We start from the raw sequence: 25,436 nt of genomic DNA, 5'->3' as shown, positions 1-25,436 counted from the left end.
GGGAGGGAAGGAGGGAGGAAGACAGGAGAATGCTAGACCTGCTTTAGTATATCAAAGAGGGGGTCAATGATGGACCAGAATGCATTGAATTTGGAGTCAAAAGGACTGGGCTAGAATCTGAATGATGCTGCTTGTTACCAATGTAACTGAACAAATTAGTTCCTTCATATAGGCCACAGTTTCCTCACCTGAAATACAAGGGACTTGGCACTTTGGTATAAAATGTATTCCATGTCTAAGTCCTTTGAGACTTAGATATCTTTTTTTTTTTTTCAAAAAATCTGATCCAGGGACACTGGATGAAAGTCTGCTCCAAGGAGAGCAGAGTCTTCTGCAAACTCCAGCACAATCCATACAGAAACCAGTAGTCATGACTACTCTCTTGTAGTTTACAGAAGTGGAGAGGATGCATTGGAGAAAAATTATTAGTTTAAAAAAGTAGCAATTTTCATGAGTGAATGAATGAATAATCATTTATTAAACACTTATTATATACCAAATATTGTGCTAAGAAATGTGGACTCAAATATGAAAAATATGATGGTCCCTCATATTCTAATGTGGAAAGAAGACATATTTGGGGAAGTTGTGGCTAAGGAAGACTTTTGGTCTGGAAAGTCACAGGAATGAAGAATGGGGTCATAGAGAAAGATTGATCTGTCCTTTCTGGAATGGTTCCTAGACTAGAAAAGGAAAGATATGAGGGTTGGGGTATGAGAAAACTAAAGAGCAAAATAGGTCTAAACTGATACTGTAAAAACCCTCACCCAGCAGGGCCCCTCAGATTCATCTTTGAAATTCCTCCAAATTTGCTTTTTTTGAATCAATCATGTTGGAATCTGCTTATAGCTCTCTAGGTCTGGGATTGGATTTGAATTTAGAGCTTCCAAGTCTCAGGACTGGTGCTCTATCTACTGTGCCAGGGAGATGCCCCTAATTCATTCCCTTTTGAGGGTCAATTCTTCAAAATGACCTTGGAGCTATTTCAATAATGATGACCAACTATTTCTCCCTGGCATCAAAGTTTACCCCCATAACATCAGCTTCCTTGAATATCTTAAAAACCGACTGCCACAAAATCTCAAAGTGACAAGTAAAAGAGGGGAACAAGGTAGCAGAATTGAGTGCCTTATGACACTGACTTTCTTGAGCTCTTTTCTGCTTGGTTTTATCACAAAACTTTAAAATTTGATGCTAAGGGGGTGGCTAGATGGTGCAGTGTATAGAGCACCAGCCCTGGAGTCAGGAGTACCTGAGATCAAATCCAACCTCAGACACTTAATAATTACCTAGCTGTGTGACCTTGAGCAAGCCACTTAACCCCATTGCCTTGCAAAAAAACCTTTAAAAAATAAAAATTTGATGCTAAATAATGCGTTAAACCAGATATCTCTGGAACCATTTGAGTTCTCCCTCTGCTTTGATCTAAGCCCTCCTATAATGCCACTTCACCAGGTTTTTTTGTAAAGTCGATGTGAAATGGCTTATATCCACACCCATTCCTTCTTTGCTTGGTGCCTGAAGGTCCCAGGAGACCCTAGGAGTATTAGCAATTACCAGAATTCATTCTTCCAAGCACATAGACATGATGTTGCTATGGGGTTTGTTCCAAGTTCCATTTCTTTCCCTAACCCCTTGGCATGTGTAGTTCCTTCCAGACTCTGTTTTGTCAGTCTGCAGCAGGGTCAAAGAGTTCCCTCTCAGACAGCTAGAAGAAAAAGAAATCACAACATGGGATGCTGCTCCTTCCTAGTCCCTCCCCAGAAATGCCCCCCTGAAAGATTTAAGGGGGCCACTAGAGGGATGTGAAACTGGTCCTATCCCATCCTTTGAAATGTCAGAGGGATCCTTGTGAAGAAAGGCCAGGAAGGAGTTCCTGGAGCTGCAGGCTACCCAGGTCCTTGACTTCAAATATCCGGAATAGAATGATCCATGGAAGTATGCAGCAGGCTCGAAGAAAGCCTGGAAAAAAATAAAAGCAGGGATTGGCAAAAAATTTTCCTCAAAGAGCCTCTCATGAAAGGAATATAACTCTGCAATTGCTTTTCTGAAGCTCTCATATCTCCTGTTATTTCCTCCCAACCTCCTCTGGAAGATGAACAGATAGTGATAGGATAACCTCCCCAACCCCACCCCTTGGGTTTACAGATTGGACACAGGTGTTTCCAACCATATATGACAGCCCTTGAAATCCTACATTTTCTTCTTTTGATAACAAACAGCTATGGAATATCAGAGGAGAGACCTTAGGAATTATTGACTTGAACCTCCTTATGGAAACCTAGGCTAAAATAAACAACTAGTAAGTGACACATCTGGAACTTAAACCCACATCTCTCTCCCAAACCAGGGAACTCTCCTTACTCTACCGGGTTGCCTCTCATCTCCACCTAAACCTTTTTCTTCCTCCTCAATAAACAGCCTGAACTCTGTTACCTTACCATCTAAGAAGGCATGATTGTTCAGTAAAAACAAGCCCTGTCCTAGGAGGTAGGAGACCTGGATTCATGTCCTGTGTTGTATAGTCTTCAAGAAATTACTCCAAGTTCCATATTCTAGGAGTCCCTCCCAACCTTGACATTTGATTTATTGGTTGTTGAGGATTCTTCATAGCCATTAGGCGGGAGTGGAGTGAAGAAAAGGTCTCCTTACTTTTTAATCATGTGCTCATAAATCACTGTAGGGATGATGGTCAGGGTGATCACATTTCCGCCTGTGGCCAGGATCTCTGTAGTCTCTTTGTCCTGGAGTCAAACAGGAGAGGAGAAGAAAATAAGAATGCTGATAGGAGTGGATATGAGTACTGGTCTTGGAATCAGAAAGATTGCAACTCAAGAGGAGTCCAAATCTGGCCTCAGACATTTACTAGCTGTGTGACCCTGAGAAAATCACTTAACTCTGTTTGCCTCACTTTCCTCATCTGTAAAGTGAGCTGGAGAGAGAAATGGCAAACCACTCCAGTATCTCTGCCACGAATATTCCAAATGGGATTCCAAAGAGTTAGATTCAAGTGAAACAACTAAACAATAAGAGATGTCTCTAACTAAGCTGCTGGTACCACTGTTAGAGTAATGCAAAGATACTCAAGATATCTTAGGGGCAGACAAAACATGAAGCAGTTGATGGTAAGCAACTTTGGGTCATCAGAAATCAGTGGCCACTGCTTCCAGAAAGACAGGCTTAAACTTTCCTCCCCAACCCTCAGGCCTCTTATAGAGCCGAGAAGTAAAGACAATATTTCCTCTCTCCACATTTCTATCCTTCAACTGTAGAAAAGAAAATGAAGTAAATGAAGACTTCCCTGAGAATATACAGCCAGTCCCAGTGATCAGGTCTCATGTGTGCTTATCTCAACTCTATCCCACTGAGCAGTACCAAATCAAAGTGAGGAGAAGGGAAAGTGTGGCAAAGAGGAAGGCACTGAGTAAATGAAGACATCTTGGCTCTTGCAATTAAATAAGCAATTATTGAGACTTTGCTGTGTGGTAAACACTGAGGTGAGTGTTGGGGAGATACAGAGTTTAAAAAACACATTGTCCTGAAACTTATCATTTGTTGCAGGGGGAAGTAAAGGAGGCTAGAACCACAAACACAAACAAACTGAATCTGCTACAAGGAAAAGACCCCCCCTTTGGCCTACACAAATCCCACCAACCTTGCTAGCTACATCTCATGGGTTTTATTCACAGGAAAGTCCCCCCAGGCCCTGACTCAGAACTTATTTTTGTTTTACATACAATTCTTTGTTTACATTCAGTTCTAACAAGTTTGTATCTAGTTTCCCAAACTATGACACATTAGGAGCAACCAATAAAAAATTAGAAGAGGAGGGGGTGGGAAAATGTTGTTTGCAATGGGTAAACACATACTATCTGCTGAAGTGATAATAATGGTTTTTTCCTTCGTTTTAAAAAAATTTATTTAAGGTAATGGGGTTACCCAAGGTCATACATCTAGGCAGTTAAGTGTCTGAGCTAGGATTTGAACTCAAGTCCAGTACTCAATCCACTGTGCCACCTAGCTGCCCCTTTTTCCTTCGTTTTTGAAGACCTTGACATCAGGGAGGTAATGCCATGATAAGCACATGAATTGGATTTGAGTGGGTGCTGTGCTAAGTCACCAGCCTCACTTTTTCCTTCAGAAGCCATCTGAGCCCATGGGCAGATATGAATCAGGATGACTAGAGATAGCCCTGGATACAAGACAATCAGGATAAAGTGACTTGCCCAAGTCACATGACAGCTAGTAAATGTCAAAGACTAGATTTGAACTCCCATCCTCCTAATTCCAAGGTCAATGCTCTATCCACTGCACCATCTAGTTGTCCCCTGAAGAAGTGATAGCCTGATAATGGAGACAGAAAAAATGAAAACACAGACTCAAGAACTTGTCTAGTCACTGGAGACAAATGAGTAAAGAGGAAAATAAGGTCCCATATCTCAGTAATCCCCTAGAACTCCTGGATCATAGGCCAGCATAGTAATGTTTGTTTATAATAACCACTCTGATCCTTCAGGGAAAAAAATAAAGGTTAAATTTTTAACTCATTCCAGTGAAATTCATCTACTATACATAAGAATCTGCCCTCTGCCTTCAATGGTGACTAAGTGTGGTAGAAGAAGATGGAGTAATAGTTAAGTCAGAGAGACAGTGTGATATGTGGTGCTTCTCTGGATAAAATGTAAACTCCCTAAGGGAAAGGATGGTTTGGTTTTATCTTTGTTTCCCCAGCAATCAGCACTGTGGTTGGTATATAGTAAGTGCCTAATAGAAGCTGATTGATTGATGGATGGATTGCTATAGCGATGAGACCTCTGGCTTGAAAGTCAGGGGATCTAAGTTCTAAACTTTGGGTAAGTTACTTCTCTCTGGGTCTCTATTTTTCTCTTCTGTAAAATGGTAATATTGGCACTGCTCCCAGTGCCTGTGAGTAAGGTACCCTGATTAGCCGAAGGGCTAAATAAAAGTGAAGTAATGACAGTCACAAAATGTCAGGTTAAGCCAACTTGACTCCAAGAACCTTCCAAGCCTAACTTTCACTGGTTTTAATATGTCAAGTTGTCTTCAAGACCTGAGATTCTAAGATGTTTTGAGCTCCATTCACACAGTTGGCCTCATATACTAGCTCTGGGTCGTTTACAATCAAATCTGAACCAGGCTTTCTGGACCTGGAGCCTTTCTGTCACTCTAGGTAAGGGATGTTCAGCTTAAACATGGGCAAGATCAAGATATGACTCTATTATATGTAGTCAGTTACTGTGCTGGACCTATCAATAACAAAATGCTTCTGGAATTTGAATCTGATTTTACTTTCTGTTATTGCCTAGGGGACTCTTGTTTTTTGGGTTGCTTTTTTTTGCAAGGCAATGCGGTTAAGTGGTTTGCCCAAGGCCACACAGCTAGGTAATTATTAAGTGTTTGAGGCCAGATTTGAACTCAGGGACTCCTGACTCCAGAGCTGGTGCTCTATACACTGTGCCACCTAGCCACCCCTAGTCTTTTTTTTTAAGAAGAGGAAAACTATTTTTTGCATGTATTTGGAAAATAAATAAGAAAATAAATAAGAAAAGAAGAAGAAACATTAACAGGATGGATGGAAAAGGGAAAGAAAGAATGATAGAGAAAGGAGAGGAGAAAGAAAGGATTAAGGAGTGAATGAGGAAATAAAGAAGAAAAAAGGAGGAAGGAAGAAAGGAAGGGAAAAGAGAAGGAAAGGAGAAGAAAAAAAGGGAGGAAAAAAAGAAGGAAAAGAAGCAGGAGGAGGGGGAGGAGAAGAAATCTATTCCACTCCAAAATGATTTATGATGGAAATGTGTGTGCTGTGTACAAGCAGAAGGTATCAGATCACATCAATGTAGCCCCAGCATACAGTGTAGTCTCCACTTACATCAGTTTTTAGCAGTAGAGAATCTCTCACAATCCAAAAGCACTTTCTGGTCAGAGAAAGCTTTCTCATCTGTTCTCTCAAATGTACCTCATCACAGCCTTGTAGAGGAGTCAGGGTAAGAGTTAACATTCCCATCTCTCTTCCACTCTTGACTTTATTTATGTATTTTGATTTTGCATTACATACATATATAGATTACTCCTATTCTCTCTTGCTTCAAGGTATCTCTTGTAACAAAGTAAACCAGTAGTTTTCTTTGAAAGGGCATGCAACATTTCACATCTGTAGCACTGCCCCCGCCCCATATGTTTTTAATTAACAGGAATCTGTTTTTTCTCCTTCCCATCCCTCACTCTAACAGAAAAAAGAAAAGAAAAGAAAAGAAAAGAAAAAAGGAAATTTCTTATAGGGGAAAAAAAAAGCAAATTTCTTTTTAACAAATATGCACATTAGGGGCAGCTAGGTGGCGCAGTGGATAGAGCACCAGCCCTGGAGTCAGGAGTATATGAGTTCAAATGTGACCTCAGACACTTAATAATTGCCTTAATAATTGGACAAGTCACTTAATTTCATTGCCTTAAATAAATAAACAAATATTCATATTCAAGCAAAACAAATTCCTTCACTGTCTGTACACACACACACACAGACACACACAGACACGCAGACACATACATACACAGACTCCTGCATGATAAATTCACTTCTCTATAATGGATAAACATTTCACCATGGTTCCTCTGGAATCATGGATGGTCATTGTATTGATTGATCATAGTTCTTACAGCTTTCAAAGTTGTGTTTAACAACAATATAAATGGTTCCTCTTATCCTACTCAATTCATTCTTCTTTAGTTCATAAAAATCCTCAAAAACTGTTCATATCTTTAAGATTGGTTTTATATAGTATAAACTATTCTACTGGTTCTGTTCACTTCACCCTGCATCACCTCATATATTCAAGACTTTCCATGTCTTTTGGAAATCATTTATTCCTTCATTTCTCCTAGCACAATCACATTCATAGGCCACAACTTATTCATCCATTCCTGAATTATTGGAAAACCTGTTTTCAGTATTTTTGCTACTATAAAAACTGCTGCTATAAATACTCAAAAGAACAAAGAAAGGAAAAGGACCTTTATGTATATTCCCATTTTATAAATGAGGGAACTGAAGTCTAGAAAAGGAAGTGACTTGTCCAAGTTCACCTAATCTGTCAATGGCAGACATAGACTCTGAACTCAGATCTCACAAGTACCAAGCTAGAAATGCTTTTTTTTTGATACCTCAAGGGATCCCTGACTTACCTTTAATCCAATGACATTCTGCCCATTCACTTCACAGATATAGTGGTTGGTAAGGAGCCCATTTTGGGCTGCAGAGCTGCCTTTGACAATGGAAACAACTTTCCCCTTCTTCATCACAAAACCCACAAAGCCACTGCTATCTTTGTGCAGGGTGACAGTCCTCTGGAAAGGCCTAGAATGGAGAGAACAGGGTTATCTGAGACGAGAGAGAGAGAGAGAGAGAGAGAGAGAGAGAGAGAGAGAGCCTGCTGTGTGGTCTGGGACTCTGGTTGACTCACCTGTCCCTCACAATCATGACAATCTTCTCAGCTGAGGCTTTCTTCACCACTTTGTGGGCCTTGGCTGCACTCCACCCTGCACAGTCTCTCCCATTAATTTGCAGGATCTGGTCCCCAAAGCGCAGGCCCACGAGGGAGGCTGGAGTATTGGCCTGAACGAACTGGACAAACAGGCCCTATGGGAGGAAGACCCACTGACAGTCAGGATTCTTGAAACTAATTCAGGGATCAGGGTTTGTAGGCTCATAGATTCAGAGATGGAAGGGACCTTAGATTATCAAATCCAATCTCCTCATTTTATGGATGAGGAAAATAAGGCCCAGTTCATTTAAAGTCTTGCCCCAAGGTCACACAGTTTGATTAAAATTGTTTGATGCTGTATCTATCATTCTTTCTATTTCAAGATAAGACAAAAGGCATGGGATGTCCTTTGGGTGAGTTGGGGTACAGAGTGTCCTGTCACTTCCACATGTGTCCCAGAACCTCCCTAACCACACATCCAAAAAGAAAGACTCTTTGGGTTTTTCTCAGCTATGCTCAAGATGTATACAGCTGCAAATGTAATACTAGCCAAGGACTAGAAGTTATGGAATGGGAGCAATGTCAGGTGCATCAGAACACAGAAGACTTCAGTTCATGTCCAGGACAACCTGCAAGTCACTTACCTTTCTCTGAGACCTCTGTTTTTCCATAAAGTGTAAGTAAAAAAATCACTCACTAGCTAGTATATGTCTGAGAACGAATTTGAATTCAGGTCATCCTGACTCTAAGCTAAGTACTCTATTCACTAGAACACCTGGCTGCCCCAACTATCTGTACATATGTCACTCCCACACATATCTAATTAAACTCCAAAAATTAGAATTCACATGTTTATATATCTGAATTATAATCTTGAGCAAGAGCCTATTATAATTTTGAACAGGATTCAAAGCTTCCAGATTCCTATCACAAGCAGCACAGTGATACCCAGAGATTTTCAGCTTTGGTCCTATTCACTAAGAGGGGTACATCTGATGCTAGAATCTTACATTGAAAGTCAAAAGGACTGTAGCTTATTATTGCCTGAATGATCTTGAGCAAAATATTTCACCACATCTTTAAAATATCTGTGTGTTTGTGTAGTAGATGACCTCTAAGAACCATTCCAAATAGAATATTCCAATCCCAGAAAAATGAGGGAAGCTCAGTGATAATTTAGGGAGAAAGGGCAGAAATCTCTGGGGACTCCTATACCCACCTTAACAGAAGACCTGTCATCCTTTCCTCTTTCCCTGATGTTTGTCCTTCATTATCAAAGAAGACCATGACATCACATCAGGGAGGTGATACCATAACAAGCACATGAATTGGATTTGAATAAGGGGGTTCTGGGTTAAATGACCAGCCTCACTTTCTCCTCCAGAGTCATCTGGGTCCAGTGGACAAATATGAACCAGGACAACTGGATGTGAGGCATTCAGGGTTAAGTGACTTGCTCAAGGTCACATAGCTAGTAAATGTCCAGTGTCTGAGGTTGGATTCTAATTCCTGTCTACCTGACTTCAAGACCAATGCTCTATCCATTACACCACTTAATTGCCCCTCTTTCCCAGAATCTCCCACAGTGATTGCCCAGGATGTCAGGGAGGTGCACAAGCCCCCCCCCCCCCCTTTCCCAATACCTTGTCAATAGCTTGCAGTCGCAACCCAGTCTTCCCCTTCTCATCCTTGCACAGGTGGATCTCTCGTACGCCTGGCTTGATCTCAGCTCTTCGAATGCCCAGGTTATTTCCAGTCACTGGGGCTATCATCTGCCCTTGTATGGTAGGCGTGGCTACTTGCTGTAAGGATTAGTCAAATCATCAGGGTCAGTGTAGGTACCTAGGAAAGACTAATCTCTTCTTGCTAATTGTGATGTGGCAGGGCTGAAATCTGGGGAGAAGATCACTTTTCTGGGTAAGACAGGGAAATGAAGCCTCTTGGGACTCTCACACTCGGTGACCCTATTCATTTCAAAACACGGGAATCATAGACTGCAGAAAGTGTCAATTCCTCCCTGTGGTCACTAGAGGGCAAAACAGCCCCACGTACCTGAGAAGCTCATGGCGGCATAGGTCATGTCCTGCGGATGCTGCAAGGCAGGATGTAAGGAAGGATATGATAGAATTATAGGTTTGGGAACTGGCAGGAGACTTCATGACATTTGAGTCCAACCCTATAATTTTACAAGTGAGGAAATCAAGGCATAGAGAGGGTAGGTGACCTACCCAAAATTCCATGTTTAATGTCTGAGATGGATCAAGTTTAGCCCAAGGGACTAAGAACCTAATAGAGAAATTTGCAGAGGAAATATCTTCCCCTGCACCAGATGCCAGGCTATGGAGTTCTCTGAGGCCCGGCTCAAAGTCTCCACAGTATAGGGGTGACTTTTTGGAGGTCTCCAGTCTAGGCACCTGAATCCATAATCATATAATGGAGACCAGAGACAAAGGGATTTGAAGTCATATCAAATAAGGAATTGTCAAAGGAATTAGAAATGTTTTCATTCTAAAGACAAGACTGAGATCATTATCTTTAATTATCTGCATGGTCATCTTGGGGGAAGAAGGATGAGGAATTGTTCATAATGGCACCCAGAATCAAGAACTACCACCAAATGGGAAATATTATAGAGAGGAATATTTCAACTCAATATGACATGGAACATTCTTATTAACAATTAAAGTTATCCTAAAGTACAATGGGCTGCTATAGCAGAGAGTGAATTACTTCTCTATTACTAGAGTTTTTCCAACAGAAACTGGACAATTATCTCTCCTTAGGGTTGTTTCAGAAGGGATCCCTACTGTCAGGTCTAGATTTAACTCTGTTCTGAGGTTCTTTCCTATCTCTGAGATTCTAGGATTATGGTTGGGATTTCTGTGATTGCTAATTTATACCAAGATCTTCCTGTGGCCAATCCTTATTCTCATTTGAATTTTTTCTGGGTGCTGAGCTAGAACCAGCCCAGGTTCCAAAGATCGGAGGGATCATTCCTCCCTGAATGAAGCATTTGCCAAAGGAACAGCAAGAGCCAAATAAGAAATACCAACACCAGAAATGCCCACTGCTAGAGGGAAGGGAAGAGGCTGACAGTCAAGAAATGCAGAAGCCCCTTTAGACCAGAAAGAGGAATGCAAGCATCCAGGAGGGAGGGTGGGAGCACCTCTATACTCTGTGCTCAGCTGAAGATACCCACATTATTGCTTTCTGGAGTCAGGGACAGGTTCTCTTGGACTTCTTGACTTGACAGAGAAAGACCCATGTAACTTCCTAATTCAGCCAAATTTGGGTACAAAACTAAGAGGGTAATAGAAGAGAAAAGAAAAATATGATTCACATACACATACTATCCTTAGTGCCAAAGGTCTTTAAGGCCAATAGGCATATTTATATATTAAGGAAGAAACACACACAATGTATTCAAATTTAATTATTTATATATATGTATACATTTATAATAAGGAATAGTGATATATTTCTATAAATTACTTGTATATTATATATGATATATATACTTATATACTATTATATAATTTTAATTTAGTATATAATACATTTATAATATATAATGTTTTATAACCTAATTATATAGATAGATATAAAATGAACCCAAGGCTCAAAGTCAGGGATCCTAGGTTCCAAACTGACCTCTGTCAGTTGACTTCTTAAGTGAATTAGACAAACTATTTTTCTCTAAGACTTAGTTTCCTCATCTGTGAAATGAGTGTGTTTGACTCAAGAAGTTTTTAACCTGAAGTCTGTGAACTATTTATTTTAAATATTTTAATCATTGTATTTCACTACAATTGACTTCTTTTGTAATTCAATTTTTTGTGCATTTAAGAACATTATTCAGAGAAGGGATCCATAAACTTCTAGACTGCCAAAAGGAGTTCATATTAGAAAAAAGTTTAAGAACTCCAAGAATCGGGGTGGCTAGGTGGAGTAGTGAATAAAGCACCAGCCCTGGAGTCAGGAGTACCTGGGTTCAAATCCAGTCTCAGACACTTAATAATTACCTAGCTGTGTGACCCTTGGGCAAGCCACTTGACCCGGTTTGCCTTGCAAAAAAAAAAAAAAGAACTCCAACAATCTCTAAGACTCTTCCTTGCTTTGACATACCATGTTCCAATGTCCCTCTCAGCTCTGACATTCCATATTCTTAGGTCCCTCCTAGCTCTGCTATTCCATGTTCCAAGAGCCCTCCCAGTTTTGCCATTCCATGTTCTGTCAGTTCTCCAAAAGAACTCAATGGAACATACCATAAGGGAATGGACCCAATCAAAAGATCTCAACTAAGCATATGGGACTGGAAATAGACTTTGGGCAATATCACTGGGCTTCCAACAAACTGAGAAGTAGAAGGGTCATAACAAGGAGAGCCATGACCCAGGAATGAAGGAATAAATGAAATATCACTTACATGCTTCCATAAACATTATGTCTCAGTTACTCTGACTTTATTGCTAATTTATCACCTTAAAGGGGCTGAAGCTGGCAGAGGTATAATGTGGAGATGACTTGGAATCACAAGTCTACCCTCTAATTTCCACTACTCCCCAGCTGGGCCATACATTTGTTCTTCTAGAAGCCAGTCAGGGCATGTCATTGATCTAAGGTGCCTTGTTCCTAGAACAAACTGGCATCCTAGTATAACTTACCAGGTTGTGAGGATGAAGTTTCCTGGGCTGGGAGGGCCAGCATCTTGGGAATCTCAGAAGCCTGAGCCTGCAAGAAGTCAGAAATATCAATAAGAAACTCAGCTTTCATACTTCTGGGTTCCTTCATGTGAAAGGGTCAAAGCAAGTTTCCAAGTTGGGGTTCTTTGGATTCCTAAAAAGTTCATGTCTGGACTAGAATCAATGGGAAGTGATGGGATAAGGGAGACCCTAGGAAGCAGTCCTAGAACTTATCTAAGGACCTTCAAAGGTACAAATAGATGGCACATGTCTTATTCCAAATCCAAATAAAAGGTCATAAACTAAGCAAGTCCAGGGAAAGGATCAAAACAGGGAAAGAACTAAAAACTATCATTTGAGGATCAGATTAGAATAAGATGCATAATCTTTTTAACCTGAAGCCTGTGACCTATTTTTTAACTACTTTTGACTATTGTATTTCACTACAATTGGCTTCCTTTTTAATCCAATTTGGGACTTGGGTAGTTGTTCTGAAATATTTTAATGAGGAAAAGAGATTAGATTTTTCTCCTTAACTTTGGAAAACAGGACTAGGACCTATGGAAGAAAGGAAGAAGTTGAACAGAGGCTGGTTTCAGCTTAATATATATAATTCCCAACAATAAGAACTATCCAAAAATTAGCCTTCTCAAAACAAAGTCTTCAAGAACATTAGCTAGCAATTACGCATAGTAGCACTAAGGTTTGAAAAATATTTTGCATTTGTTATCTAATTTTATTCTCACAGTGATTTTTCCAAGGAGGTGCTGATAATACTCCAATTTATAGATGAGAAAACTGAGACTGAGAAAGGTAAAGTGACCTGACAGAGTCATATAGATAAGTGTAAGTTGACTAGGGCAAGATTTGAGCTCAGAGCTTTCTGATTCCTGGTACAATATCCCTGGTGCCACCTTTCTCCCTAAGAAGCTGAATGATTCCTCACTGAGGATGTAGTAAAGGGGATTCCAGTGTCAAATATCCATGAAGGTCTTTTCCAAGTCTAGCATTCTCAGATTGCATGATCTTCTTAAAAGGCATAGTGAGGCAATGATATAATTGGCAAGAATACTGGTTTCAGAGTCAGAAGACCTGGATTTTGATTCCTACTCAGCTACTTATTTCCTATGTGAATATAGGAAAATCACTTCCTTTCTTTGGACCTCAGTTTCCTCAGCATGTAAAATTAAAATCAGAGATAACTTCTATGGTTCTTTCTAGCTCAAACTCCTAATATCTAAGAATTTTTAACTGTCCCTTAAAAACGGAATCTTGGGAATCTACTCTTTACCCAGTGACACATGAGGGAGAAAGTATTATGCCAGACAAGGTGATACGTGACTGTAATCCCTGGGAATGGGAAGGCTGAACTTGTCAGATCACTTGAGCTTGAGATTTGGGAGTTCTAAGGGGAGAGAGCTTGCATATGGAGGGGTAAACTGATCCAGGTCAATCTATCAAAAATGTGGCTGACACTATCCTAAGCAATGGTCAGAAATGGAGCAAGCTAAAACTTACATTCAATAATTGCACAATATTTTGTAAATCTTAAAGGGCTATATAAATGCCAGCCATTAGCTATTCATGAGATTGCACCATAAGTGGCCACTGCACTTGTCGCCTGGCAGAGATAGCAGAGAGACCCAGTTTCAAAATACTAAAAATAACTAAGAAGGTCAAACTCACTAAAAGCTGCCCATGCCCTGCCTCTTTCCACATTTCCTAATATAACCACTTTGACTGGAGTTTGACCTTTCTGCATCCCCCTGACCCAGCACTGGCACCTGGGATTCCCATGTGCTCCATGGACTTCTTCAGTTTCTTCCCCATATCTCACCCTTTCTTTATCCTTTCTGAGCTCAGCCTGAGGCAGTTGGCTGGTTTTATTGCTACTAAAGAACAACGTCCAATAATCCTACTAGGAGCCAGATCGATCTCAGGGCAGGTTATCACAGAATGTCCAGGGCTAGGGGAACCTTGGGAAACATTACCTGATAGATTTTGTCTACCTTCAGGTCTTCAAGTGATGGGTATAGGGCAGACATGGTGGTATCCAATGAGTTATCTGTGAAACAACAGCAAATACAACATAGTATGAAATAGAGCCAGAAAGAAAAGACAAGATTACAGAGCATTAACTGGTGGTGAATGTGGTCCAGGGCTATGCAGCTATTGTGGTAGTCAATAAATGACTCACTGGATAGAGAATGGATCTGGAGTAAAGAAGACATATGAGATCAAATCCAGCTTCAGTTTTACAAGCTGCGTGAGACTGGGGCAACTCATTTAACCTCTGTCTCACTTTTCCTAAACAACCAGGATTGCTGTGAGAATAAGATGAGTTAATATTTACTTTGTAAATCTTAAAGCACCATTGTAAATAAATGTCAGCTATTTTAAAATAAAGAATAGTGGAGAAAGGATATATGATCTGATTGCTATCTTCAGGATTTTAAGGGCTGTCATTGGGAAGAAACAGTTGACTTCAAAGGGTCATAGATTAAGAGTTGGAGTTGAATTTAGAGTATAATCTAGTTCAACCCTCTGATATAACAGATGAGAAAATTGAGGCTCAGAGATGTTTATTAATTTTCCCAAAGTCACACCTGGGAGATCCACAATTTGAATTTAAGTTGCCTGACTGCAAATCGGGAACTCTTTACCTTGTTAGCTCCTGCACCAATTTCATGAGCAGAACAAGAAGTGATAGGCAGGCATACTAGACCTTACTCCTCTTAAGGAGCTGAAAATTTTTTTAAACAATTGAACTTTGCAGAGGGACTTCATATTTGGGTCACAGATGAATTGGATATACCTCTAGTTTCTGCACCTATCCATTCATCTCTTGAAATATACTATTGTCTTTTTATGTATTCATTTATTTCTTTTTTAGAATTCATATAAAAAATTTTTTCTTTTCTAAACTGAGGTATACTATCTTCAAATATTACATCTCCCAGTATTTCACACTTAAAAAGTACATTAGGGTTTGTTAAATCATTTTACATGCATACCTTATTTGACCTTCAGAATAACCCTGGAATGACCCAATTGCATTATCATTCCATTATAGAGATGAGGAAAGTTAAGTGACTTGCCCAGAGTCACATAGTTAATTAAGTATCAGAGATTGAATCTGAACCCAGACCTTCTTGAATTCAGTATTCATTGTAATCTATTACCTAGAATCCTAGGCATAGCCTAATTATGCTGTCACTTCAGAGAAAAAAAATTCTTTGTTCTAATCTCCCATCTAAGCAACACCCAAAACATAGCCCCAAGTACTGTGTGACATAGCTACAGAGTTACAGGACAAGGGCAGTGGTCTCATAAGACTTATCTCCCACTGGAGTTTTGGCTTACAGGACAAGCTATTATCCTAAGAGGTTACCTTTTTTATGGAACTTCCTAATATACCCTGAATTTACCACTAGATAGAATACCATGACTGTGACCCCAGGCAAGACTATTAACCCCTATTTGCCTTAGTTCCATCTGCAAAATGGGAACACACTGGAGAAAGAAATGGCAAATCACTCCAGAATCTTTGCCAAGAAAACCCCATGGATAAAGTCCACAGGGTCACATAATTTGGACACAACTGAATGACTAAACAACAGCAAACAACAAGACAGAAAATCAAGATAGTGGCACTCGGTGATCAATGAGGACAAAGTTTATTTGTGTCCTAAAACTAAATGTGGGAAAGGGATTTTTAAAGTCTCAAACAAAACTGAAAATGAAATCACTTAACCCCAATTGCCTGCAATAAAAAAAACAAAACTGAAAATCTGCACACATTAGTCCAGTCGTTTCTCCAAGTTGCCTAGGAAATTAAAGCTCTGTTTTGGTTTGGTTACTCTCCATTGTTCAACAGATACTGAATAGGTAGACTCAGAAAAATGTCTGGATTTGTAGTTAGAAGACCTGAGTCTGAATCTTCCACCTGCTCCTCATTTCCTCTATGACTTTAAGTAAGCAACTTCAGTTCTCTGGGACTCAGTTTCCTCATCTATAAAACTAGGGGGAGGGGAAAAGTTGGACAAGATTGCTTCTGAGGTCCTTCCTTTCAAACTCTAAACCTGCAATCTCATGACAGTAGAGAATGATAATGGATTCAATTCACTTTAGAACATAGAATAGCAGACTTTGCTAAGAAACAGTTTGTACTAGAGGAAATAAGCTCAGAGGAAGGATGCTTAATATCTGGTAGTGAGAATTTGGCTTTCACAGGTCACCTATCCAATGCTCCCTCCATCACACTGCCTGTATTCTTATTTTACCCCTAATACTAAAAGAACCAATGCATGTCAAGTAACACAAAAAAGTTATTATAATTTTATTCTGAAATTAAAACTTTCATCATATCTCTAGATGGCGCCTGGGAACAGTTAGGTGATTTGGTTTACAATAAGGAAAACACAAGTTTAAATATGTCTTCAGATATTGGCAAGTTATGTGACCAAACCACTTATCCTTTCCTTTCTCAACTGTAAAATGGGAATAATAAAAGCCCAGAGTTGTTGTAACTTTAAAACTCTTAACTCAGTTAAGAGCTATATAAAGGTTAGCCATTATTATAATTAAATGAGAATTACTGTGAAGTGCTTAGAACAGTGTCTGGCACATAGTAAACACTATACATTATATAAGTTATAATTATTATTATTAAATTATCCATTTGTAAAACTCTTAGCTCAGTGATTAATAATTGGATATTTCCTTCCTTTGTCATATAGATTTTAAAAAAATGCACTGTATCTATTGACTTAGCTTGTTCCTTTGGGTTACCTTAAATTCCAGTCCTATTATAATTGAATATTATTGATATTATTGATTTTCAGACATTGGCCAGATCTTTCTCTAAGTAGCCACAAATGTCACTGTCACATGAGGCACATGGGACATACCCCTGATCAGTCAGGCTTTGGAGTTGGGACCACTCCTCACCCAGAGGATCAAAGGAGAAAACAAAATCCAGTTTGCTTTCTCCAGCATACTAGAAATGACTGGTTCACCATCTCACAAGCAGGGAAACCAGTGCTCTGATGATGCCGAAACATTTGTAGAGCAAAAGATAAGAAATTAGCCAGGGACTGCCTTTGATTTTCCAAAGAGCAAACAGGGTAATGGTTATAGTTTAAGCTGGTTGTCCCTTTCTGCGTGTCAAAGATTAGAAGACAGACAGGACCAGACATTCTACTTCTTTTGAAACGCTCTGAAAATACTAGAATAATAGATTAGGAAGGGAGCATAGAGTTCCTCTAGTCTCCAGTCCAAAACACTGTTCTACCTGGCTAGGGAGATATACCCAAAGTCAGTTTTCCTATATCATGGTTTTCACTACCTATAAGCAATCAATGATACAAACCAAGAAGCTACTATATTCTCTGTGACTGGTAGACTATCTAACATGCTAAAGTATTTTAATGGGAGCTAGGAGGTTCAATGGATAGAGCTCCGGGTCTGATGTTGGAAAGATTCATCTTCCTGAGTTCAAATCTAGTCTCAGACACTTACTGTGTGACCTTAAGTAAATCAATTAACTTTACCTGTTTCCTCATCTATAAAATGAGTTGGAGAAGGAAAATAGCAAACTACTCTGATGTCTTTGCCATGAAATCTCCAAATAAATCACTAAGAGTAGAACGTGACTGAATAATAACAACCACAAATGTATTTAACAAAAAACTGCTGATTTGAATTGAATTGGATTGAATTTCCAGAGTCTACGGAACATGCTTACTATGTGACCTTAAGCAAGTTACTTCCTCTCTCCAGTCTATTGTTTTGACTCCTATAAAAAGGAAGTCCAAATACTTACACTACCTCCCTTATACTGGATGTTGTGAAGGAAGGGCCTTGTAAACTATTGAGAAGCAGAGGAATATGGGGCAGCCAGGTGGCTAAGTGGACAGAGAACTGGACCTGGAGTGGGAAATACCAGATCTCTCTGACACTTACTGTATGATCTCGGATAAGTCACTTAATCTTTGCCTACATAAAACTGTGAAAGAACATGGCAAAGCATTCCAGTATCTTTACCAAGAAAATAGATTTGGACATCACTGAACAACAGAAAAATATGAGCCAATGTTTCAGGTCAAGTGATTTGACCTCTCAGTGTCTAGATAACTCTTTATGAGTATATACTGCAGAGTAGGTACTGACCTACATTACTAGAAAACTTTCTCATCTGACAATTCCCCATTTACATAGGTATAGTCTCCTCCTACCCTACTCCACACCCAAAGTCCAGAGTGCTTAGTACTGTAAGGGAATCTAGAGAATAAGGTGCAGCATCTCAGAGTGTCAAGGGACTGCAAAGGACATCTGGTCCCCACCCCACCCCCAGGACTGGACAAGAATCCCCTCTACAAGGTAAAACTCTCATCTAGTTATTTAGAGGCAGATGAGAACTAGCATCAGGAAGACCTGAGTTCTAATTCAGTCTCAGACACTCCTTAGGAAGGAAGGAAGGAAAGAAGGAAGGAAGAAAAGAAGGTAAGAAGGGAGGGAAGGAGGGAAGGAAGGAAGGAAGAGAGGGAGGGAGAGAGGGAGGGAGGAAAGATGGGAGGAAAGAAAGAAGGAAGGAATACTCTGGGTTCAATATTTGCTACCTGTGTGACCTTGAACAAGACACAACCTCCTTGTGCCTCACGTCAAGTACTTTGCGGATACTGTTTTCCAGAGCTAAGACTCAGCAAGCTGGCTTGCTCTGAGTTTGGCAGAACAACAATTCTTTGCACCCTGGGATGATCTCACCCTCTGACAAAATGTATTGTTTGGACCAGCACCAGGTGATCACTAAAGAATTTAGCTCCCCTTATTTCCCAGGACCATCCAACACATGTTCACAATCCCTGTTCCTTGCCATTGACAGCTACTGCATTCCTGCTCCCATCACAGAACCCTGGTTCTGTGCCCCATAGGATGGCCTTGACCCCCAAGACTTGAGATAATGATTGTTCCAAGGGAACCCAAGAATACCTGTATTGTCCCAAGAAATGCTAAACATAAGAACTATCTTAAGACTAAGAAAGATTGTGTTGTGGGCCAACCCTTTTCATGCATATTTGTGGCCCCAGCCTTAGTAACATTAAATCCCTCCTCCTCAGGAGGGGGGGCTTCCTTCTGCAAGCATCATTTTCCTCACTCTAAAATTAAACCTATGTTTGTATCTTGACTCTCTGTTTTTAGCCTGCTCCATTTCAACTCTAGCTACCCCCAGGTTAGAGGCTGATTCTGGTCCCATTGATATTCAATTTTTCTCATCTGTGAAATGAGATTTAGACTAGTTAGTTTCTAATGTCCTTCTAAGCTCCCAATGCAGTAAAGAGGGATTGTTTCTTTCCTAGTCTTGGACAGGAGTCCTCATTTGTTGCTGACTAAAAGGGAGTTTGATTTTTCTGGTTGCCTAATGACATGATGTTGATATACTGGCTGGCACTTTCCCAGTAAAGTCTTCCTTGACACACCCAGGCTTTACTGTTTTCTTCCTAAAGCCCAGTCCTTTGCTGTCTAAACTGAATCCCAATCCAGTCCTTATCTGAGTAAATCATATTGCCCATCAGTAAAGAAAGGAAGCTCCTGGAGAAAAGGGAGAGGATCATTTCTGGTTTTGTTTCCTAAGTCCCTATGAAGGGGTCTTGCAAGGTATAGTGACTTGCTCCAGGCTAAGTAGTACCTCTCTTGCCATTGCAGTTTCCTAGAGAGAGAGAGATGGACCTCAGAACCACCCTGTCAGGAGAGGATATGGAAGTTTTAGGAGTGATGGGGGATAAGAAAGAATCCTTTGTAAGGTGCAGGTCACTATACAAAGTCCATAGCCTTTGTGGCTATGTGGATGGTATGATAGCCTTAAAAACTGAGATCATGAGATCAGGAAGGTCTTATGTCTATATTAGAAAGGAGAGATCTCCAAAGACATTCTCCTCTATAGAAAGTAAGGACCATGATCACATGGGCATAGTTCAGAGGGAGACCAATCATTTCAGGGGCACCTACCAGACCAGACCAAACTAACCCAGTTTAGTTGCAAGAAAGCTTAGATGGCTGAATAAGATGTAATGGGAGCCACCTTTGCCACTCCTCCAGGACCTCCAAGTCTCCAAATTGAAGAAGGGCTGATAAAAGGGCAACAGTAGGGCAGCTAGGTGGCGCAGTAGATAGAGCACTGGCCCTGGAGTCGGGAGGACCTGAGTTCAAATCCAGCCTCAGACACTTAATAATTGCCTGGCTGTATGACCTTGGGCACACAGCCTTAACCCCATTGCCTTAAATAAATCAAAAAAATTTTTTTAAAAGGACAACAGTAAGAGAAGGTAAGGTTAGTGACCTTCAGCAAGCCTCCAGGGACACTCCACTCTTAAAGAGGCTGTAATCAAATTTCCAATTGATAGATGTGGGAAGTACTTTACAATTTGTTCCTAACCCTGTTGGTACCCTTCCACCCTCAGCTTCACCTAATAAAACAACCAAGACTCAAGAGTACTATTCCCACTGCCTAAAAAGACAGTTGCAGTAAGTTCAGGAACAGAATGTATGTATGTGGAGGAAATGAGCTAACCACATACTGAATAACCTTAGGCTAGGCATTGCCCATCTCTAGGCCTGGGCTTCCTCTTCCAAGAAAAAAGAGGGAGCTAATCTGAAGGGATTCTGACATTCAAGGACAAACTTCTTCCACCTCTAATACTATTCTATCATTTGGTCTCTGGAGGCCTCATATTCTAAGGGGCTTCTTCCAACTTTGACTTTCTGAGTCAAAGGAATTTCGGAATTTATTCTTCAGTGGTTCAAGTCCCAGAAGGGCCATCTTCAGTCTATTATGATCCATATGTGACCACTGGACCCAGATGACTTGGGAGGAGAAAATGAGACTGGGAACTTTGCACAACCCTCCCTCCCTTTGAGTCAAATCATTTGCATGTCATGGCATCACCTCCCCTTTGCCATGGTCCCCTTCAAGAACTTGGCGCAGTGGATAGAGCACCGGCCCTGGAGTCAGTTCAAATCCAGCCTCAGATGCTTAATAATTACTTAGCTGTGTGGCCTTGGGCAAGCCCTTAACCCCATTGCCTTGCAAAAAAGAAAAAAGAAAAACTAAAAAATAAAAGTAAAGAAATGACATAGATATAGATTGTCAGAGAGGGGAGGGCCCTTAGAGAGCTTCTAGTCATTCCAGTTATTTTAGCAAGAAGGAAACAGATCTAGAGGGAAACAATTTGCACAGTCACCCAGCAAGGTGGTGACAGAGCCTGTTCCAGACTGCCTTTCGACCACACCCTATATGAGCACCTGATAATGCAAGGTACTTCTCAGCAATACCAGATCCTTTGAAGATAAGTAAAACCAAGGAATTCAGTACACACTAACTGCTTTGAATACCAATTAGGGGCTGGGAGAGGTGGGAGCATTCAGGGAGATAGAAGAAGGAAGAAAATACTGGTATGACTGAAAGAAAAACAATTCCTTTTAAGAGTCTTCACAGAGACTTCTGATTGTTGGAGCTAGAAGGGCCTTAGAGCTTATCTAATTCAAAAAATCTCAAACAAGAAGAATTTTGTTCATAAGACAATTTACTGTAAAGATTCTCATATCCTTGGAAGCCAGAATTCCAAAAATCTCTTGGCTATAAAGACTTCTTGCAGATTTGGGTCCTCTAACCCAACTTCTAACTCATTTCTAACCCACTTCTAGCTCTCATCTCCAAACCACACACCTCCCCGCCAACACTATCTCCAATATGTTTTAGCCCGTCCATCTTACATCTTATCTTTTTAAGATTTCTCTCTTATGCCTCCTTCTCTCCCCTGACATTGCCACCAGCCTACTACAGACTCTCCTCACCTCACACCAGGACTACTGAAGTAGGCTCATGATTGGTCTCCCTTCCATTGGTTTCTCCCTAATCTTGACTCACATGATCTTCCCAAAATGCAGATCTATCCAGGTCACCTTCCTACTGAATACTTTCTGGTGGCTTTCTATCACCTCCAAGGATCATCTGCAAAATGCTATTTGGTGTTCAAAACCTTTTATAACTTGTCTTCTCTCACTCAACCTTTCCAGTCTTCTTACACCAGACACCCACATGCTGGGAGATCCATCCACCAACACCAGTTTCCTTGTTACCCTTCTAACCAGAAACTTCATCTCTCTGTTGACTCAGCCTAGATTGTTTTTGTTTCAAACATGTCTGACTCCTCATGTCCTCATTTGGGATTTTCTCTGCAAAGTGATTTGTCATTTCCTTCTCCATCTCATTTTACAGATGAGGAACTGAGGTTACCAAGGACAAGTGACCTGCCCAGGGTCACACAGCTAGTATCTGATGCCAGATGTCAATTAAAATCTTCCTGACTTCAAGTGTTCCATCCACTGAGCCACCTAGATGCCCTTTATCTCCCTAGACTGGACAAGTTTATTAATAATTAATGAATTGGAGAATTAAGGAGAAGTTGTGACTAGGTCATCATCCTCCCTGAAATCACATGGAACTTTCAACAGGGGGAAAAAAAACAGACAGACATGGATAGAGAGAAATGCATAAATAGAGACACAGAGACATAGATATTCTTAGGTAGGAAAGCTGGTTTCTCAAAATGAAATGAGATTTGAAAAGCAAAAAAGATGATCTGTTTATCATCATCCTGACTAAAATATTAAATTAAAAACCCCTCATTATCCAAGAAAGTCCATAGCTACAGATAGGATGAGAGAGTGGAAAGATCCCTGGTGAGGGAGTCAGAAGCTCTGGATGTCACTAATTCTGGGTGACCTTCCTTTTCCAGACCTCAGTATCTTTATCTGTAAAATGAGGGGGAGGCGGGGAGAGTGGGACTGGACAGAATGTCTAGCTTTGACTTTGGGGAATCATTTTTTATTTTTTTCAAATGCAGGAGAGCCTTCTCACACAGAAGTGAGAAATGTCACAGGGGGAGCAATGGGAAACAGTCTGCTTTGGGGCTTTTATTGGGGGACGGGGTGGAGTGGGAGGCTGCGGATTACAAGGAACAGCTCCCGCAGGGGGGGGGGGGCATCAGAGGAAATCAGAGTCCCGGCAGGGCAGCATTGGCCATTTGGGCCTAATGGGAAAAAAAGATTTGGTTCCCCTCAGCCCTGTGTTTCAAAGGGGCCTCCAGTCCCTGAGGCCTTCAATTCAGGGTACCCTTTTCTGTAGCCCGAGGAACAGAACACAAGCTGACAACAAAAACTGATGATTTCAGTGCCTGCTCTGGCGGCCTTATCAATATTTAATCCCCATGATTCACATTTCATCCTGTCGCAGGAGGGTGATTAGTTGGAGTTCAAAGCCCCTTTCCTGACATGACCTCCAGAAGCCTCAGGGCTCCTTCCCCCCCCCCCCCATTCCCCACCTCTCAGTAGGGGAGGGGGAGATGCAGGATTGAGTTCGGGGGGGGGGGGGGGGAAGGGCAGGGAGGGTAAGAAGAAAAGAACCAATGGTTCAGAGGAGAATTCTCAGGGAGGACCAGAGCACAGCTCTAGCCTTGGGAGGCTTGGGCACCCCAGGGAGACCTGATCAATTAATGCTAGAGAGGGAAAGGGGGAAGAGCAGTAGCAAACAGAAGGAGAGGGGTAGAGAACACAAAAAGGAAGGGAGGCATGGGAAGGGAAGCAGAAGAAAATGGAGAGAGGTGAGAAAGCAAGAGGAAAAGGAAGGCGGGGAGAACAGAAGGAAATGGAGGAGAAGCAAACAAGAGGACTGGAGAAGGGCAGGTGTAAAAGGAAGGGATGGGAAGGAAAGCAGGAGATAGAGGAGGAAAGGAGGGAAAACTGAACATTGGAAGGTGGGGTAGGGAGAGCAGGAGAAAAAAGGAGAATGGAGAGGGAGAGCAAGGGAGAAAGAGAGGAGGGAGGAAAGAGGGAGATCAGGAAGAAAAGAAAGGAATGGAGAAAGATTGAAAGGAGAAAGGAGGGATAGAATAAAGAAGGAAGAGAAGCTAGGGAAATAGGATACAACAAAAAAAGGGGAAGGGAGAGAAAAGAAAAAAAGAAAAGAATTGAAACTAAAAAGAGTTATGGAAGAAGGGGAAAAAGGGGAAGTTTCTTCAGCCACTTCTGGAGTATCTTTAAGTGATCAAAGCTTTTCATAGGAGAGCTTACCTGAAAAGTCAGGGCTGGGACTGGTCTATTCCTCTCCTGTCCTGCTTCCGGAAAGGTCTGTCCTCCTCTCAGGAAGTCTCTAAGCTTTATTTTTCCAGCTGAAGTTCCTCTTGGCTGCTTGCCACAGTTGGGAGGGACTGGCCTGGCTCTACTCACAGCTGATTTATAATATGTTATGGGGAGGGGCCCTGGGATGCCACAGATAAAGGCTAGTTGTCAAATCACTTTCTGAACAATGTTCCAATTTTAACTCTCAAGGTTATAAGATTAGATCTACTCTTGGAGTACAGGATGGGCAAGGGAGATGGAATTGCTTTGAATTTTGTGATCTTGGGCAACATAGCCTTTGTTTCTCAGTTTACTTTTTTTTTTTTTGCAAAATGAATGAAATAGTATAAAATATCTTTAAGGTTCTTCCCAGTTCTAAGTATGTGCTCTGTATTTGGCTTTGAGATCTCATCTTTTCAAAGAGCTCGGAATTTAAAATGGATCAAATTGGAATTTGGACAGTAAAGGTTCCCTCTTTCTTTCCTTCTCTCTTCTTGATGCTTATTTCTGTCTCTCTCTCTCACTCACTCACTCACTCAGACAGAGCTGTGGTATAGGACTTGACTGGGATTGTCAAACTACTGGGACCTGAGCACACCCTTCAAAGGATGACTAGCTGCCTGATGAAAGGAAGGGACAAACCCATGTCAGATATGAATAGCTGAGCTACCTGTTTCATAGGTCATAGGCCAATTCAAACTCTAAGTCACCTTTAAGGTAATGAAGTGCATTCCTCAGGAACCATGAAGGACCTATTGAGTTATTTTTAATTCAACAGGTATTTGATGAAATACTTCTTGGGAGCCCAACACTGTGGAGCAGAAAAAGAAGGCTTATCTTAGTGGGCATCCTATCATCTTGTTGAGGAATCAACAACTTAGACACAAAATTAATACGGAAAAATACAAGCCTGTACATAAGCAAAGGGTAACACCTTCTATAAAATGAAGCAATTGGATTAGAAGAGGGTCTCTAAGATCTTTTCCAACGTTGACACTGTAATTTAAGTTCTAAAGGCCCCTGTAACCCTGATGTACTAAATTCTTTATTTTCTCAACTCTGCTTCTGAGAATAGCCAAGT

The 25,436-nt window shown here is 40.9% G+C and overlaps 1 protein-coding gene across 4 annotated transcripts; it reads right to left on the bottom strand.

Annotated features, from left to right (window-relative positions):
* Positions 1-434: 434 nt before the first annotated feature.
* SDCBP2 (syndecan binding protein 2) lies at positions 435-24,412 on the bottom strand. Of its 4 annotated transcripts, XR_012473674.1 has the most exons (10): positions 24,308-24,412; positions 14,170-14,243; positions 12,161-12,227; positions 10,696-10,796; positions 9,140-9,298; positions 7,476-7,651; positions 7,198-7,369; positions 2,653-2,744; positions 1,558-1,962; positions 444-683 (listed from the first exon to the last, which is right to left on the bottom strand). XR_012473674.1 is itself a non-coding variant. In XM_074211782.1 (9 exons), exons 2-9 carry the CDS (start codon positions 14,221-14,223, stop codon positions 1,908-1,910), a joined length of 876 nt encoding a protein of 291 aa, XP_074067883.1. In that variant the 5' UTR covers positions 14,224-14,243; positions 24,308-24,412; the 3' UTR covers positions 438-1,907. The 4 variants fall into 4 exon arrangements, 3 of the variants coding, with proteins under 3 accessions (XP_074067884.1, XP_074067885.1, XP_074067883.1); XM_074211782.1 differs by having other exon boundaries at positions 438-1,962; XM_074211783.1 differs by lacking the exons at positions 12,161-12,227; positions 14,170-14,243; positions 24,308-24,412 and adding an exon at positions 9,549-9,588 and having other exon boundaries at positions 435-1,962; positions 10,696-10,746.
* Positions 24,413-25,436: the final 1,024 nt, after the last annotated feature.

Source organism: Macrotis lagotis, chromosome 1 (assembly GCF_037893015.1).
Source record: "Macrotis lagotis isolate mMagLag1 chromosome 1, bilby.v1.9.chrom.fasta, whole genome shotgun sequence".
Lineage (NCBI taxonomy): Eukaryota > Metazoa > Chordata > Mammalia > Peramelemorphia > Peramelidae > Macrotis > Macrotis lagotis.
This window is presented reverse-complemented; position numbering and strand designations above follow the sequence as displayed.

Coding starts and splice junctions, on each gene's coding strand:
- SDCBP2 (XM_074211782.1), bottom strand. CDS start 14,223: ATGTCTGCCCTATACCCATCACTTGAAGACCTGAAGGTAGACAAAATC. Junction 10,797..12,160: donor AACTTCATCCTCACAACCTG/GTAAGTTATACT, acceptor TTACCCTCTTAG/TTTTGTACCCAAATTTGGCT. Junction 2,745..7,197: donor AGAATGTCATTGGATTAAAG/GTAAGTCAGGGA, acceptor GTTTGACTCCAG/GACAAAGAGACTACAGAGAT.